This window comes from Tyto alba, unplaced genomic scaffold, assembly GCF_018691265.1.
Source record: "Tyto alba isolate M040663 unplaced genomic scaffold, T.alba_DEE_v4.0 Super-Scaffold_32, whole genome shotgun sequence".
In the NCBI taxonomy this organism is placed as follows: domain Eukaryota; kingdom Metazoa; phylum Chordata; class Aves; order Strigiformes; family Tytonidae; genus Tyto; species Tyto alba.
The window spans coordinates 2,261,405-2,277,189 of NW_024881307.1; the positions used below are offsets into that span (position 1 = coordinate 2,261,405).

At 48.0% G+C, this 15,785-nt stretch overlaps 1 protein-coding gene across 2 annotated transcripts in view; it reads right to left on the bottom strand.

The window, feature by feature from the left end:
- Positions 1 to 15,785, bottom strand: part of ETS1 (ETS proto-oncogene 1, transcription factor) — a 78,215-nt gene that overhangs the window by 14,362 nt on the left and 48,068 nt on the right. For both annotated transcript variants that reach the window (XM_032982267.2, XM_032982269.2), the window contains 5 exons: positions 10,744 to 10,863; positions 9,882 to 10,082; positions 6,413 to 6,490; positions 5,237 to 5,485; positions 1,529 to 1,789 (listed from right to left, as the gene is read on the bottom strand). In XM_032982267.2, coding sequence (XP_032838158.2) covers positions 1,529 to 1,789; positions 5,237 to 5,485; positions 6,413 to 6,490; positions 9,882 to 10,082; positions 10,744 to 10,863 — 909 coding nt within the window. The remainder of the gene's footprint in view (positions 1 to 1,528; positions 1,790 to 5,236; positions 5,486 to 6,412; positions 6,491 to 9,881; positions 10,083 to 10,743; positions 10,864 to 15,785) is intronic.

Genomic DNA, 15,785 nt, shown 5'->3' on the forward strand with positions numbered 1-15,785 from the left:
AACACGGGGTCCAGCCGCCGACTTCGGCTCCTCTCTCCGGGGGAGGCTCTTTTCCATGAGCTGCAGCAAACGTGGAGGGAAACATCCAGCTTGGAAAACAAAGCTCCTAGTTTCGCCAGCGCCTCCGTGCCTCAGTTTCCCCAGCTGTTAAAACGCAACCAACACGCCTGCTCAGGCACCAGGTACGCAAAACACTTCCACAGGCCGTAGTGAAAAGTGTTATCAGGAGAAAATAGGAATAAAAATTCCAAGTTGTGCTCACTGGTCTCTTTTCTTAGGAACATCAACTTCTGTGTCACGGCAGAGGATGGTGTCCCACAGCACAGCCCCTCCTACCACTCATGCCTCTCTCCACCACATCCCCCAGCCGAAAACCATTCAGGAATAGAAGAGCACACTTTGATTTTGCATAGACATGGTCGAAACAGGCTCATTCAGCAGGCAGGGCTGAGCTTTCTTTCTACCTAAAGTTATAGTAACAAACCACTTCCTTTTTTACACAGAGCTCCTAAAATTATCTCTCCACCTCTCCTCCCCTCTGCATCTCTTCCCCCCTCACAAAAAACTAGATATCAGCCCTAAGATGAGCCCTGCGTGGGAGGAGATTTCAGGGACAGTCGCACCTCAGGATCTGCTCTGAACCTTTTCACGATCTTTATCTGCACAAGCTATTTCCACTGCTTGGCTCCTCTGGGCCACAGCTGCTACCAGCTGGGGCAGGAGAGATCAGTTTGTGCGAGGGAAAGGGGAACTGGCAGGAGTCTGCCCTGCGAATTTTACTTACAGTACAGGGAAAAGACACAGCACAGAAGGACTGGAAAGGATTCTCTCAGTTTTAGCTGGAAGCCCCATCCCACCAGGTTTCTCTCCATGGAGATGCCAGATTGCTGGAGGGCTGTCATGAAAAAAGCCGGAGTTTCCATGGCCTATCACCTTCTCAGATCTCCCAGTGCAGGGAGTGGAAAATGTTTGGGTCTGCTTTGGCCCCACGCCATTCTTGCCTCGCACCAAGGTAAAGAGCAAAACCAAGTGTTTCCTCCATGTCAAAAGGGGAGAAGATCATTTCACATCACACACAGCAATACCAGAAATGCAGCCGCTCCTCCCCGAGGTGGGAAACCACCAGCAATTGGCCAGCACGTTGTGTAAAATTATCAGCAGGGGAAATGAGGGCTCTCTACGACCTTGTGCTCTCAGTAATACAAAGGAGGGAGCGGTTCCTGCCAGACCCAACCAGGAAGCATCCAGATGTAAATGAAAACACAAGGCATCAGATGCCCGGCACTCACTCAGGTCCTCTATCCTCCACGAGGTTTGGAATGCCCATGCTTGAAGGACATGCAGCCTTGGGAGGCATGCACGTGGCTGACCCCAAAGGCACCCCAAAACTCCTCACTCACAGACTGCTGAGCCATCGGTACAGATGTTGGGCAACCCAAAACCCCTGGAGGCTCTGCCCTCCACGGATGGAGAGGCTCTACCCAAGACTCTCGGCTGAGAGGCTGTTTCCTGAGGAGCATGACCCTACCTGTGTAGCCAGCAAGGGCAGCAGCAGGAATGACAGGCTTGTCCTTGTTCATATCAGCCCGATCTCGAACATAGTCCTTGAAGGTGCCCTTGGGCTTGTGGTTGGGCAGGGCGGCGGGGTAGTCCTCCGAGTCAAAGCTGTCGTAGGAAGGGACGCGCTGCAGGCTCTGGAAGGAGGACTGGCTGCTCCAGGACTGCGTCAGGCGGTCGCAGCTGTCGTAGCTCTCTATGCTCTCGAAGGAGTCCTGGCCACCCAGCTTACCTGGCGAGAAGGAAGGGCATGTGAGATGTGCCTGGCCAGCACAGGGATGCTTTAGGTTGCCACGGCCAGGAGAAGGATGTTTCACCTGCCTGCTGCGCGGGCAGAAAGGCAGCCAGGCAAATGTTGCTGTCCCACCATCTCCAAACAAACTCGAAAGTATGGCCTGAAACTGGGAGACTTCTGTTATCTTTGTAATTCAGAGCACGGCTATCCAAGCCCCAGAGAAATTCAGGCAGCAAAGCAAGGCAGAGTCAGGGGAAAAACCCAGAGACTCTCTACCCAAGCCTGATGCCTGGGGCTAACTGGAAGTTGTCCTCTGTTTCAGAAAGGCAGTGGCAGAGAAATAATCCACTTTAAACAGATATTCAAGGCTCAGTTCAGGTGCCAGGAGCTCTTGCTGCTGAAAGACACGGGTCTCCTCTAAGTCTCATATGATATCTGCTAGCCCTATATAAATGCTGCTCAGGCATGTTCAAGGGCACTGGACACCCAGCTTCTTTACTTTTGAAGTTTCCTGCAAAACTATACAGCAGCCTTTTATTGCCGTATGTTACAACCAGCTTCCACCCCCAAATCCCCGAACAGCAGCAGATTTAATGGAGGAGGAGAGCAAAAGGCTGAAAGCCCAAACAGCTATTTTTCCAGTTCTGGTAAGGTGAGCACAGCTGGGTTGTATCAAGGCTACTCTCTGGAGTATTTTTAGTACAGACCAGAACATGAGGCCAGATCCTCAGCAGTGCTACGCTGATTTACACCCACTAGAGACAGTGTAAGTATACCCTCTGTACTTAAAGCACTAAAAAAGGATCCAAAAAACAAACTGAAATTGCTCTCTCTGATCTCCCGTACGTTGCCGATTGCTCAACATCTTTACTGACAAACTAAGAGCGTAACAGGATCATTCAAGTTCACTAATTTCCCAAACCGGGCTAAAAACAGCTGCTGGGATTGTGCAAGAGCTCCTGGAGAAATTTCCACTGGCACAGCTACCCGCAGCTTGGGCCCAGATAGTAAATCACAGGGGACCAGGAACGTGGAAGGGCGCTGGCACACTCCCCCAAATATTTGTTGTGTTGTAGTTTGAAGAGCACTTGCTACAAAAAGACTCAACTACCGTGGGCTCTGCCCTGATTGCTGGCCCAGAATCATCTGATGTTTGGATCCATTGGCTTGATTCTGCTGGTAATATCCATGCTTCAAATTCTTTTTTTTTTTTTTTTTTTCAGTTTTTTGAGAATTTCACAGAATACACTTCAATCACTTCCTGAATCCTGCAAGGGGAAAATGAGCACCGCTTTGTGCATGTTCTTTAATTGGCATAACCACTTCGCTGAGAAGTCCTGCAGCACAAGCTCGTTTAGGAAAGGAATTAAAATCTGCCAGATGAACAGCCACAGTGTCGGAGACGTGACTCGGGTCACTTATTTGAAAATTCACCTAAATTTGACCTAAATGTGAGCCTTTGGAAAATCACGCCTTGTACCTAGTCAGGAGAAACTTGTTAAGAATTTGGCAGCTACACTTTCCAACCAGACGCCCTCACTGATAAGGCAAAGTCAAACAACTCCTGTGGGACCACAAAATTGATTCCTAAAGCCACACAAAGAAAGGCAAAAGGTGACTGTCTGGAAAACCTTCATCCTGAATTTCCCACTGCTGAGGCACTTGACTTCACGGCAGAATAACCTTTTAATAAAGTGGAAGGTAAGAACGTACGTAAATATAAATAAACTGGACTCTGCTTTATATTAAGGCTTCTTTATACTGCTCTGGAAGGATTAATGCCACCCAAAAGCCCTTCTACACGGCTGCAATGTAGTATTAGTGTAAGCGCAGCCATAGCCTGTTGCATTTCTTCAATTGCAATTAATATGTTGAAGTGTTTGCTAACACCAGAGGCCCCTGGTCCCCAATGCTGAGCTAAGGGCTCTTTCTTCCCCCCCCTAGAGCCTTTTTAGGCTTGCCAGTGAGAACAGGCTCCAGGTACAATTGCAAAAGCAGGCCTGAATCATTGCATTTCAATGACGATCATTATGAAATTACCTATGTTAAAGAAAAGGTCAAGAAAAGGGAAAGACACTGATGAAAGATAGCCAGAAAAACAAGCCCAGAAAGAGGAGCTTACCTAAAATTATAACAATGCTGTGCTTTTGGCTCACCGTATCGTCCAAATCACCTCTCACATTAACACTCAGCCAGCAGCAGAAGCAGAGGTAATAATACAAATAACAACTTTCCTGTCATTAGCTCTCCCAGCTTGGAATAAGAATGAGAAACTTAAAATGAGCTCCACTGAGCAACGCGTACGTGATGCAGCCCTGCAAAGGGGCTCCAGCTTTCACAGGGAACCAGCCCGTCTTCAGCTCTCGTTGCTGCATGAATGGGTTTAAATGTTCAACATCAAACCTGGCTCACAGCAACACGTTACTCTAATGAATTTTAGGCATGGGGACACCTGGATTCTATTCAGGGCGCAATCACAGGCAGGTCAGATCTCTTCCCTGTGCCTCAGGTTCCCTACCTGGAATCAGGAGATAATGATACCCCTTTCTAAGTGACTTTGAGCTCTATGGATTAAACTTTTGCTTTGAATATACACTGTGAGCCAGACCCTCAGCCTTGCGTTAAGCAATGTAATTATAAAGTAGTCAGGCTCCTGGGCCCCATGTGTTCAGAATTGAATAATATTAATTGAAAAGGTATTTGCGCTCAGATCCTCAAAAGTGTTTAGGTGTTTAAATCCCATCATCTCAAACAGGAACCATGTACCTATAACGCTTTGGAGATGTAGGGTCGTAGCACAGGGGTTCAGGGGGTCCTTCAGCTCTGTCACTGACTGAACCCATGACATCGGCATCTCCTAACAGAGCACAGGGCTTGGGTCCATGGGGACAGACTGTCAGTTCAAGCAAACAGCCATCAAAATCAATAGACATTATGGATAAAGACTCTGGATCATCAAGTGTAAAACCCTTCAGAGCCTTGGACAGTAATTCCTGATGCGACCTTGTGAAGAATTTGTGGGGTTTTGCCCGGTCTCCTAGGAAAATGGGACTTATACAACCACACAGCAGTCTGTCCTCTCTAATAACCTTAAAGCCTATTTCAACTTCATTCAAGTTCGACATCAAAGTACAGAGCCAGACATGCTATATTTTTGCAGATGCTGTAAAAACAGGCAGCAGAGTTGAGGAAAGAAAGACCTTCGTCGTGTTTTCCCTGGAGAGAAAGGCAGGGAGGGCTCAAAGCCATCAGGGAATCCATCTGGGAGTTCAAGCCCGTAAGATATATATGTTGGGAAACGGCTTCGTTACCGGCATTGCAGGGCTCCCTGATGGCCTGGGTGCCCCCAAAGCACCACCTCCTACAGAAGGGAAGGCAGCACTTCGGTTGTTATACGCAGAATAGCAATAACCCAAGCAAACCCTTGGAGATGCCCAACGTTACCTCGACTGGCACGTCCCATGCACATGTTATCTGGCGTTACTACTTCTTGCTTGATCGTGAAGTAGTCTGTCTGCAGGGAGTCTGTCTGCACTGGGTCACGCAGGATGACCGAGGGATAATCGTTCTCGTACTTGAGGGACAGGAGCTCTTCCGAGCTGATGGGATGGAGGGTCTGGTAGGACTCTGTGATGAAGCTGGGCTCGGAGAACTCAGAGGGAGGCACGCACTGGGCGTGCTCGATGCCATAACCTGCCGGCAGAACGGGACCGTCAGAAAGAACCCACACACAAAGCTCCAACAAACCAAGAGCATTGCTCGCTCCCCCTCCGGTCTCCCACAGCACGGTGAGAGTTGAGGTCTGCAGTGCAAGAGCAGACTGCCTTGGGATATAAAACACCTGGCACAACTGGGCACCAATTTTGAGTAAGGTTTCTGAAAGCTACGGAGAGATGGTGTCTTATAATTGCAGCAATTTAAAAAAATAACACATCCTCAACCGTCACCAAAGTGCATCACGCCAAACTCCTCTCAAGCAAGCTGCTAGTGGGAAAAAGCTGGAAAATCATGAAGAGTGTAGTCTCAGCAAAGGAGATACAGGCCAAAAAGGTTTCATTGATGATTGTAATAGATGAGTCACTTCCACAGTCATCTCTCCTCACTGCCCAGAGCCTGGAGTCTCAATTCAGGTGAGCTGTTTCCTTTTGCTGGTTCATGAAAATACATCACAGATTTCAAACGCCCTTAAAGAACATCTCCAAAGCAATGGCAATGGGAAGTGCAGGAGTCCAGACTGATGATGACTCATCCCCTTCCTTGCTAGGCTCCTACTTAGCAATCCCGAATTAAGCCTTCTTCCCCTCCCTTTTTTAAACAGTTTTTTAAAAAGTCCCCGTGTTCTGGAGTGTTGAGGTCACTTTTCAGGTCTGCTGAGCTACAGCTTCAAACAAACAGTGCTTGCAAAGTCAGATTATGGCATCTCAAGGCAGTCACCAAAAATGCAGATGGCTTCTAAATAAAGCCAAACCAGTAGGAAGGGCAAAATTACACACTTTGCATGCTCTGCCACGACAGAGCAACGACTGCGTGGTGCAGCCCTCACGTGACGCAGACAAATCTCTAGTAGGTGGCACTTTCATGTCTGGAAGCACCAGAATGATACTGATAATTGAGACTTACTAATGAAGTAGTCTGAAGTATAGCGGGATTCTGGGTATGTTGTATTCACTCCGTTTGCTGGGTACGGTTTTACCTCTTCTGCAAAGAGGAAAGGAAGGAAATGTCACATGTCCATAGGCATACCGTGCTTCGCAAGACTTGCTGTAATACAGAGAGGTCTGAACTTCCTAAAATGCTCCTCTCTGGGTTAAACTGGGATGCTCAAAGGAACAGGAATTAGTTAGGAGCTAAAATCCCACTGAAACAAGCGCCTGATGCACGTGGGTTCCTCTGGGAATTCTTGCTGCAGGCATGCCCAAATTTAAACAAAACAAAACAAAACAAAACAGCAACAACTTTCTCAATCAGAGGCTCCAGGTGGTTCTGAAACATTCATTGCATAATTTCCTTGCTTGCCTTAATTTTTGTCGCCTTTCATTCTCTTGAGGATTGCTTATCATGCTTACATGTACGAGCTTGTGAAAAAACTCCACCATACAAGGACAGTTGTTTTCCTGAAAAAGCCCCTATTTTTAGACCAGCAGTCCGTATGTGCAAGTGCGTGGGTAATGCATACCAAAACCAGCTTCTAAACCCAAAATTAATGCTAATTCCCAGCCTACACAGCACCTTTTACCTTGCACCTGATGCAGGAAGAAGATCCCATGCTCAAAAAAGCTTTGACGCACTTTCTGTCACCCAACTCCTGATACAGACTCTACCAGGTATGTATAGGCAGCATGCAAAATTTTAGCCTTTCTAAGGGTATAATTCACTGAGAAAGAGCATGTATCACATCAAAGCATAGACTCTCTGCTTTCCATTGCTTTTTTTGAGCACTTTGGTACTGCTGGGCTTGGCGCTGAATTTGCTTTCCCATGTAAAAGCCACATTGCCCCTACCCTGACCAGTTTTTCCATTAACACCTTACTCATTCCAGCACGGCATGTGGGCAGAGATACCGGCATGGGAGATTTTATTTTCTCTGCAAAGGGTAACCAAAATAAAAAACACACAGACAACTTTGGGTTATGTTTATTTCTGCTGAAGCTAAAGAGAAGCGAACTGAAGATAACGCACGTTCGCTTGCAAGGAGCCTAATTTTGGCCCTCTCTCCTGGGGATTACAGGGTGGAAAATATTCTCTAACAAAAGGAGGTTTTGTGCAAATGGAGAGACCTAATGAGAAACGATCTTTTCCTCTCCCCACGGTGTCTGCCAAGGGGCAGGGTGGGTGACCACAGAGAAAGAGAGCAACCTTCAGCTATGCTTACAGTCAAATGGAGGGCACTGCTGACTGCTGGTAACTGAAGAGGTTATTTTAGGAAGAAATTTGGAAAAATATGCCTGAAAATACCCAAATCCATGCAGGGAAAAGTCACCCATCTGCTGCCGTTTTTAAACCCCGAGCAGCCTGTGGTACATGAGTCACTCTCAGAAAGAGCTCACAAGGGAGGCATGTTAGCTGCGGGGACAGCAAGGTCACAGCCTGTCCCAGCGTGACCCGATGCCGGCGGTCACACCGCTGTAGGTAAAGCCAAAGATTTTGGGGTTAACCACCACCCCCCCCATGTGATGGTGGTGGGTGGCTGGGGAAGTCGGAAGAGACAGGGCCTGGCAAGCGGGACCCTGACTCCATGGTCGAGCCTGGGGAAACCTTGATCTCTTCACACTTCACATCCTCAGCTGCAAAGCGGAGACACCCATCTCCTCTTCCGTGGGGAGAGGTGTGGCAGGGACAATTTTGCATGTTACGTTTGTCCAGCGCCAGTGCAACAGAACCCAGATCTTATCAGGGGCTGGGAGATGTACTACCAGTAACACGAGTCCCATGACTTACAGGGAACAGAAATTAGTCCTTGGGATGATGCTGGATATTTCTTGGAAACTCTTCTTAGTTACTCTCCAAACACTTCACAGATACTGCCCTTCTCAGAAATGTGTTAAGAACCCACCATAGAAGCTAAGGCTTAGATAGCTTATGTAAGAATTGACAAAGTCACCAGTAAAACTGAACACAGAACAGAGATTTCTTGGTTTCCAGGGCTAAGCCAACAGTGTTGAGATGAAGAAATTCAGCTTTCTTCTTTTTCACCCTTTTGGCAGAAAAGCTGCAACAGGCACAAAGATTTCCAGCTTCTTTATAAAAACTCCTCTCTGTCTCAGGCCTTTTGCATCCTCATGACTGCAGCATCCTACCACCTGCATGTGTCAACGCTATGAGGAAACATGGTCCCTATTTTACTGTGAAACTACAGCACCAAGTTTATCTCTCTGCCTTGAGGAATCTGCAGGAAGAAGCAAACCCAGCTCTGATGCCTCGGTCACTACCTGGAGCACACTGCACCCCTCTCCAGCGGGTTACAGCCCAAACAAATGAAGAAGGGTTGCGGGAAGGCATAGCTACGTTACAAGCAATGGCTTATACCAAGGAGAAATTGGACTGACCACAATGTTTTGCTTTGTTTGGTTAAGCTGCTTGCTGTTGATATAAGCACTCAATAAAAATTATGCAAAATGAGAAGAACAGAACAGATATAGAGTCAAAGAGCAGAAAAACAGCCTGTCATCCACAGACCCTGGGAAGAGCCGTGTTTACCTTTCACAGACCACAGGTAGCAGTAAAATTAGTAATCAGCAATTAACATCCATTTGTCAATGGTTTCCTGGAAGGCATAACTTTGCTCCCCCTCCCCTTCCTGCCACCAGTACAGGCCCGCTGACAAGCACGCAGAGTTGGTAAGACAGCGCAAGGGATATTCCAGGAAAGCAGATAGCTCTGCACAGAAAGGAGCTAGAGAAAGAGCCCATATTGGCTGCTGCTCCTGCTCGTGGCTCAGCTAAAGGTGATAAGCTCTTCACCTGCTCTTTTGAAACCATCCCATGTTAAGTGTTGCTTAAGCATCCAGACGCTATGAAAATCAACACCCAAAATCAACGTGTGTGTCCAACAGTCAATGGAAATTAATGCCCTTGAATGTTGTCATGCAGGGACCGGCAGAGAGAGTGTCTCCTGGGGGGGATGCAGCCACTTTTAGCAAAATGCCACCGCACCTTTCGGGACATGAAACAAAGCTTCCAATCACAACTGGGTGGGATTTTGGTAGCATTGTTGTACCCAGTTCTACCAGAGGAAGTAGTAAAATTCACAACAGGAGCTGAACGAGCTGTGGAAGAATACTTTGGAAAATCCCACCATAATTTCCAGGCAGGCAGAGCATCCCTGCCCACTGTGGGTTCCTGCCAAGCGGCCAGGGCAAACACTCTTCCTCTTTCAAGCAGTGCCAGGATTTGCATTGCCCACTACTGGTGGATGCCCGTTTGAAATCCGACTGGAAAGTTGGGCTTTGAAAGTTGCTTTTATTGGGATTAATGCCCAAGGTGAACACCTAATTGCAGAGCCAGACTGTGAGCCAAGGTCTTTGGACAGGCCCAAAGTCAGGCTAGCCAGGACAGCGTGAGCCATTCACCCTGGAGGCTCCAGCACTCACCTTTCTGCAGGATCTCCAGATGTTCCCAGAGGATATCTCCCACAAAGTCAGGCGCTAGCTCCAGGAAGCACTCCTTGCCCAGGGCGCAGAGGGCAGCTCCATTCATGCAAAACTTCTGGAAATCCACTCCCTTCAGGCTAAACTCGTTCACCGCCCACATCACCCAGTCCCGCACGTGCGTCTCCGTCCACTGCTGGGGATCTGCAGCAAGGGGGGTGTAGAAGACACCCTTGAATGAGCAACCACAAGCCATTTCCCCAGGAAAACAGGACACAGGCGGTGCTGCAGCTGCACTGCACTTGCACAGCCTCATCCCATACAGACCAGCAGCCCACTGGCGTAAGGGTACAACATGAGGGGGGAACACCATGCCTACAAGTTTGGATCAGTCATATTTGCAAATCTCATACAAGGAGCAAGTTTGGGATTTGTTTGGGGCTTTTAACGATTCCATCAGCTTTCTGGCCCCTTTTCCCACCCGTTTCTCCATTTAGCTTGATTTCTCCCTGTCATCAGCCTCTGGTAAACGGTCCCTGCTGCTTCTCTGTAGAGTGGAAATGACCCACAAATATAAGTCCTGGAGCTGCCTCCACCAGAGCAGGTCCCCAGAGCTGCAAGAGCAGTCACGCAGCAGAGGTCAGCGGGACAGCCAGGCACAATCTGTCAGACGGGTGGAGTTGGCAAGTGGTACTGAAGGGTTTTGCCTGCATGTCCAGTTTTTTCCCGCTAAAGCTACCAAGAAACAAGACAATACTACATGAAGAGAATCAACAAAAGAGATAGCAGATGTGGAGAAGGGCAGTCTGGCAGGAGAGCACAATCTGGGGCTACCACGGTTGCTCAGTGGGAAAACACGTCTTACCTTTGGGGATCCCCAGCCGCTGTTGCTCTTTGGCGAAGCCGCTGAAGGTGGCTTTCAATGCCTGAGACATCATTTCTTTGCTGCTGGGAGTTAATAAAGGCACATCCGCACATTCCATATCTGAAAGAAGCAGGAGAGAAAAAGAACCATAAGGACACGGGACTGGGAAAGACAACAGGAGCTGTGCTGGCCGTTGAGTTGTCAGAAAAACAGAGAAATCTTTTTTCCTTCTGCAATTTTCATACCTAGACACTCTAACCCTACATCTAATCCCTGCAAGGCCATAAGGAGGCTTCTTAAATACAAGAAAAAGAATCCTGTGCTTATAATAAGGCTGTACTTAAAGGGCATAAACAAGGCATGTCTGGTAGGCTAGGTTACATGGCGCACATGGTCTCCCTACAAGCCAACCACGAATGTGCTACTGGAAATTTGATGGTGATATCAAAGACCTTTCCAAACATCAGCCTGCTGGGCTTCAGCACCCCAGGTGGCGTCTGGAGCCTGGGAGATAGCTGAGAGCTCCAGCAAAGGTAGAGAGTCCCTCACCAGGGTGAAGAAGAAAGAAGGGAACAAAGCACCTCTGAATTATTGCTCTACCTCTGGGCATCCTGCTCCAAAGAAAAACAAAAAGAAGAAATTAATTGTAAAGAATCAGGGGCAATCCTGGAAAAGGCTGAGGCAGGATGGAGAACCGGCAGAAAAACCATTCGAGGAGGGAGGGAAAACAAAGAGCTGGAAAATCCCACATTAGCACAAAGTTACATCATGCACAGCCCATAGCACGGAGCGACGCGATTCGGGGTGAGTCAGTGAACAATGCTCAGCCGCCCCCATGGGAGAGCGCGGGCCCAAGCCAAGAGCCAGGCCTTGGAGTAAGTCCTGATGAGAAGCAAAGCTCTTTTCTTTTCTTTTTTTTTTTTTTTTTTTTTCTTTTTTCTAATTTATTTGGAAGGAGGCAGGTATTTGTAGCCAAAGAGTTTCATAAACAAAAGCAACTATTTTAAAAAAAAAAAAAAACAAAAACAAAAACAAAACAACAAAACCCTCCTCAATCTGAATAAAGGTTTTCAGGCATTCCTGAAAAACAACTTTCACAGAGAAGGAAAACCTCATACAACCGCCATCTCAAACGACTGAACTTTATCGGTCTCGTATGTAAATCTTCCACCTGAGGCTAGTTTAGCACTGTAGCCTACTGGAAATTTTTCAATGAAAACTGTTCTCAGTGGAAAAATGACAACATGCACAAGCTCTTCTGGTGTTTTCATGAATGTCAGGATGTAGGCATCAAAAAATCAAAGAATTCTCTGTTTTGTGGAAACCCCAGCCACCTCGGCTGACCATTGCTCTCAATTAATTTAAGCTCTGATTTAATAAGCCTTTACACCTGCAAAGTGCTGGTAAGCACTTCTTTCCATCAGCGTTGAGTGCACCCCTAATGCAACGGCTGGAGACAGCGCTGCAGCCGCCGAGCACGGGCAGCCCAGTGCAACAACGCTGCTTTCCAGTCTGGGGTTCCTGCTCCACTCAGGTCCTCCACAGCCAAACTCACAGGCATCTTTTCAAGCCCAAACAACACAATGTTGGGGTTGTTTTGCAAGCGGGAATCTGGAAGTTGGGTCAATAATCACCCACCCTGCAAAAGCATCCCAAAAGCATCCGTTGGATGCACCAAATGCAATTCCACCGCCAAGCCAAACAGAGCAACTTTTCTGTGTCCATCTTTGCACCTTCCAGATATCATCCCCAAGTAAAAGACATGCAAAATCACCCTCTCTATTGGCAGCTCTCTCTGACGCTAATCACCACGGCACTCAAGTGATGATTTGCACGACTCTTTGCTCAGGTAGAACTAGTGAAATTCCCGCCACCGAGCCTCTCGGGACCCCATTCCCCCTAGCCCCACCGCATAAATCAAGGATCGCCTGCCAAAGTGGAAGTATCAGGACCTTTGGAAGCAAATAATACATTCAAAGGCTATTTGGCAAATTACACTTCATTATTTACTGGATTTGGCTGGAGAGGGCACGGAAAAATGAGCAGCCAGCCTCACTATCTCTGTTCTCCATCTGCTGCGTTGAGATAACACTGGGAGAAAGTGGTTCAGTGCCCCTTTCCCTTCATCCTCATGTTACATTCTAATGCTTTGCTTTCTGTGCTCTGTGGTTACAGGGACCACCCAGGAATCTGCTCCCCTCCGCTGGCTGGTTAAACGGCAGTTCACTGCTCCCGGGTGCTATGGGAAGATGAGTCAGAGTTAGGGTAAGAAAACGTTTCTAACCCCAATTTTTACACTGAATCATTCGCAAAAACCTGTGTGGAGATGACTTCCTTAAGCAAGCAACAAAGAGCAACAGGGCAAGGTGAGGTGCGTGCAAGATTGTATTTTTATCTGCAATACAAGCGAGTACCTATCACCGGTCCCTCCTGTTTTCTCTTGCAGGATTCATGGGGTTGGGTTTGCACATACCCAGCGAATCAATTTTTCAGTAGCGGGGGATAAGGTTTCGGTTTAGTGAGGTGAACGCTGAGCTCTGCACAAACAATATGTCAAAACAGGGAAGACTTAAAAGTGATCCCCAGGGAGAGGTCATTGGAGAAGCAAACAGTCTGTTTTCAGATTTCGAAAAAAAATTTAAAAAGCAAAGTGCCAGAGGAGGGTTTCTATTTAAATACCAAAATAAACCAAAATGTGCATTTCAAGGCTTCTCCTTCAAAATACATTGTACTCGGCAGATTTAGGATTGAAACATCATCTACTTTTTTTCCTGCTAGACTGTAGCTACTAGTTAAAAATTCTTCAGAAGACAAAACAGCCAAAAAGCCCCAAGCCTGCTAACGCTTGCAGAAGCCTTGTTTTAGTCAGCAGTGTCCCACATCTATAGAAAAACTCGAACGTGTAAAACTAAACCTGTTTGTAAAGCTCTGCATACATGTTTGTGGACAGGTCTTAGCTGTGTGATCTGAAAGAGGTGGGGGGACAGGCAGTTTTTAATGTAAATTCTGCCTGTGCCGCTTTGGAGGAACTGAATTTACTTAAATATAATTTTCTTTGTTAATCTCTGTGTGTCCGGGGAGCACTATGGGCTTTACCTGGCTCTGCCCGATGCAGCTTTGCTGGGGGCAGGGGAGTTACTTCCCAGGGAGGAGAATCCAGCCCCAGTGATGTTCTTCAGCGCCTGCAGACAAGTCCTTCACCTTCAGTTTGGGATGCATAAAGGTCACAGCCAAGCAGAATTTCGGTAACAAAAGCAACCCAGGCTTAGCTCCTCTGGTTTCAGCTTTCACTGCCATCTGAAACCTGTTTCCAAGATTTTAATCAAATCTTGCACAAATAAAATGTCTCCTTTTGTGTACCTCCTGCTGTCCACAAAGCACACACACGCATGCATGCGTGCACACACACGGGCTCAGAAGAAATGTATGGGAAGCAGCATTAGCCAGCACCAAACCCAGCTGTTACACCTAAGCTCGGTTTAGAAATTTCAGGGTTTTAATCCGAAAAGCAAGCGCAGCAGCAGGGGCCAGGCGACCACGGTGTTGCATCCCAGACTCTGTTTGCTGGATGGTTTTTATGACACCCATTAAAGCCTCATCGACACGGCTGCCACGTGCAGTTTGCTGCCTAGATGCCATGTCCTCCTCTTGCTGCCGCTGCACTGACAGGGAACTGCATTTGATTTTCCTCCTGGGAGACCAGGCAGGGTGTTATGGTTTGATTTTTAAATACTAACAGGAGTTGCAGTTGCTCTGGAAAATTATGTCACCAGCATCTGTAGAGCAGAGATAAGTAATTTGCCTTGCACAGTGGGAAGGCAGAGAGGGACATCTATTCATCTGGCTGCAGCGTTCCAAAGCAAGGAGGGATCTGGGGACTCAGTTTCTCAAAACGAGACCCCTGTTCTTCCTCCAGCTCCCTGACATCTCTGGGGACAGGACTTCAGAAAGACAAGAGGATAATAATGACCCTGACATTGCCGAGAGCCAACGCTGCATCTCTATAGGGGCTTCATGCTAAGGAGGATCTGCCCAAAACCCACCACCCCACTTGCGCTAGGTGGTTGCACCAACGGACGTGAAGCCTGAGAGAAAGCCAGCCAGCAAATGGCTAAAGAGGCCAAGATCACAGAGTTCATCTCCCAGCCAAATTCCCAGTCTGCTCTCACCAGGCTCCGCATGTATAAACTATTTCGACGCATCTGATCTTTTTAAAGGACTACGATTTACAAACTTTAGGGATTTTGACCTTAAAATGCAAGCGACTCCGCTGCACGCCAAAGCATTAACATCTGATTGCATAAGCAAAATAAATGGCAGTGAAGGAAAAAAAGATGCTCTGAGCAGGAGGATGGGAGTAAAGTCATTTTTCACCCGGGTTTCCACTCAGGGTCAATGCCTCTTTAAAGCTCCCCTCGGCCACTCACTTTTTTTCCCATCAAAAGCCCCAGTGTGTCCTTGTCTGGTCCCGGCTATTTTATCCAGGAGCCTGTGTGTAAATGGATGTAGGGCAGGGTCAGAGTGGAGCCCGCTGACCTGGCGGCCTCCTCCTGCCCTTGCTCTGATGGATGGACACCAAGGTCAGGAACCCAACGCACTGTTGTCCCAGGTAAAAGCCCGTTCCCTGCCCAGCCTCCTCATCCTCCCCTTCCCAGGCCTGAGATTAACCCCACGGCATGCTGAGATCATGAAGATTTCAAGCCTTTTGGAGGCTTGAAAGAGGCACGGGGATGAGTTTGGGAGCAGACACGTGTTGGTTTCAAACCAGACCATTCGCCGAGAGTCAAGAAAAATCATCGGGCTGCACGAGTTTGTGCCCGTCTCCCTCAGAAGACCTCAGCTCTTGAGCTCCGGGCTAGCCGAGATCCAAATCTGAGCCCCACGCCTGACAGCCACCAGCGCTGCCCCACCTCGAGGTCTCCTCAGACCGGGATGTCCCCCCCACTGCTGGATGTCTGCCATGGGGCGGGAGTTTCTCAGAGCCTCTGCGAGAAGTGACGTGGGTTTGCTCTCCCACCTTCTCCCCGTGTGCCCAACAGCGA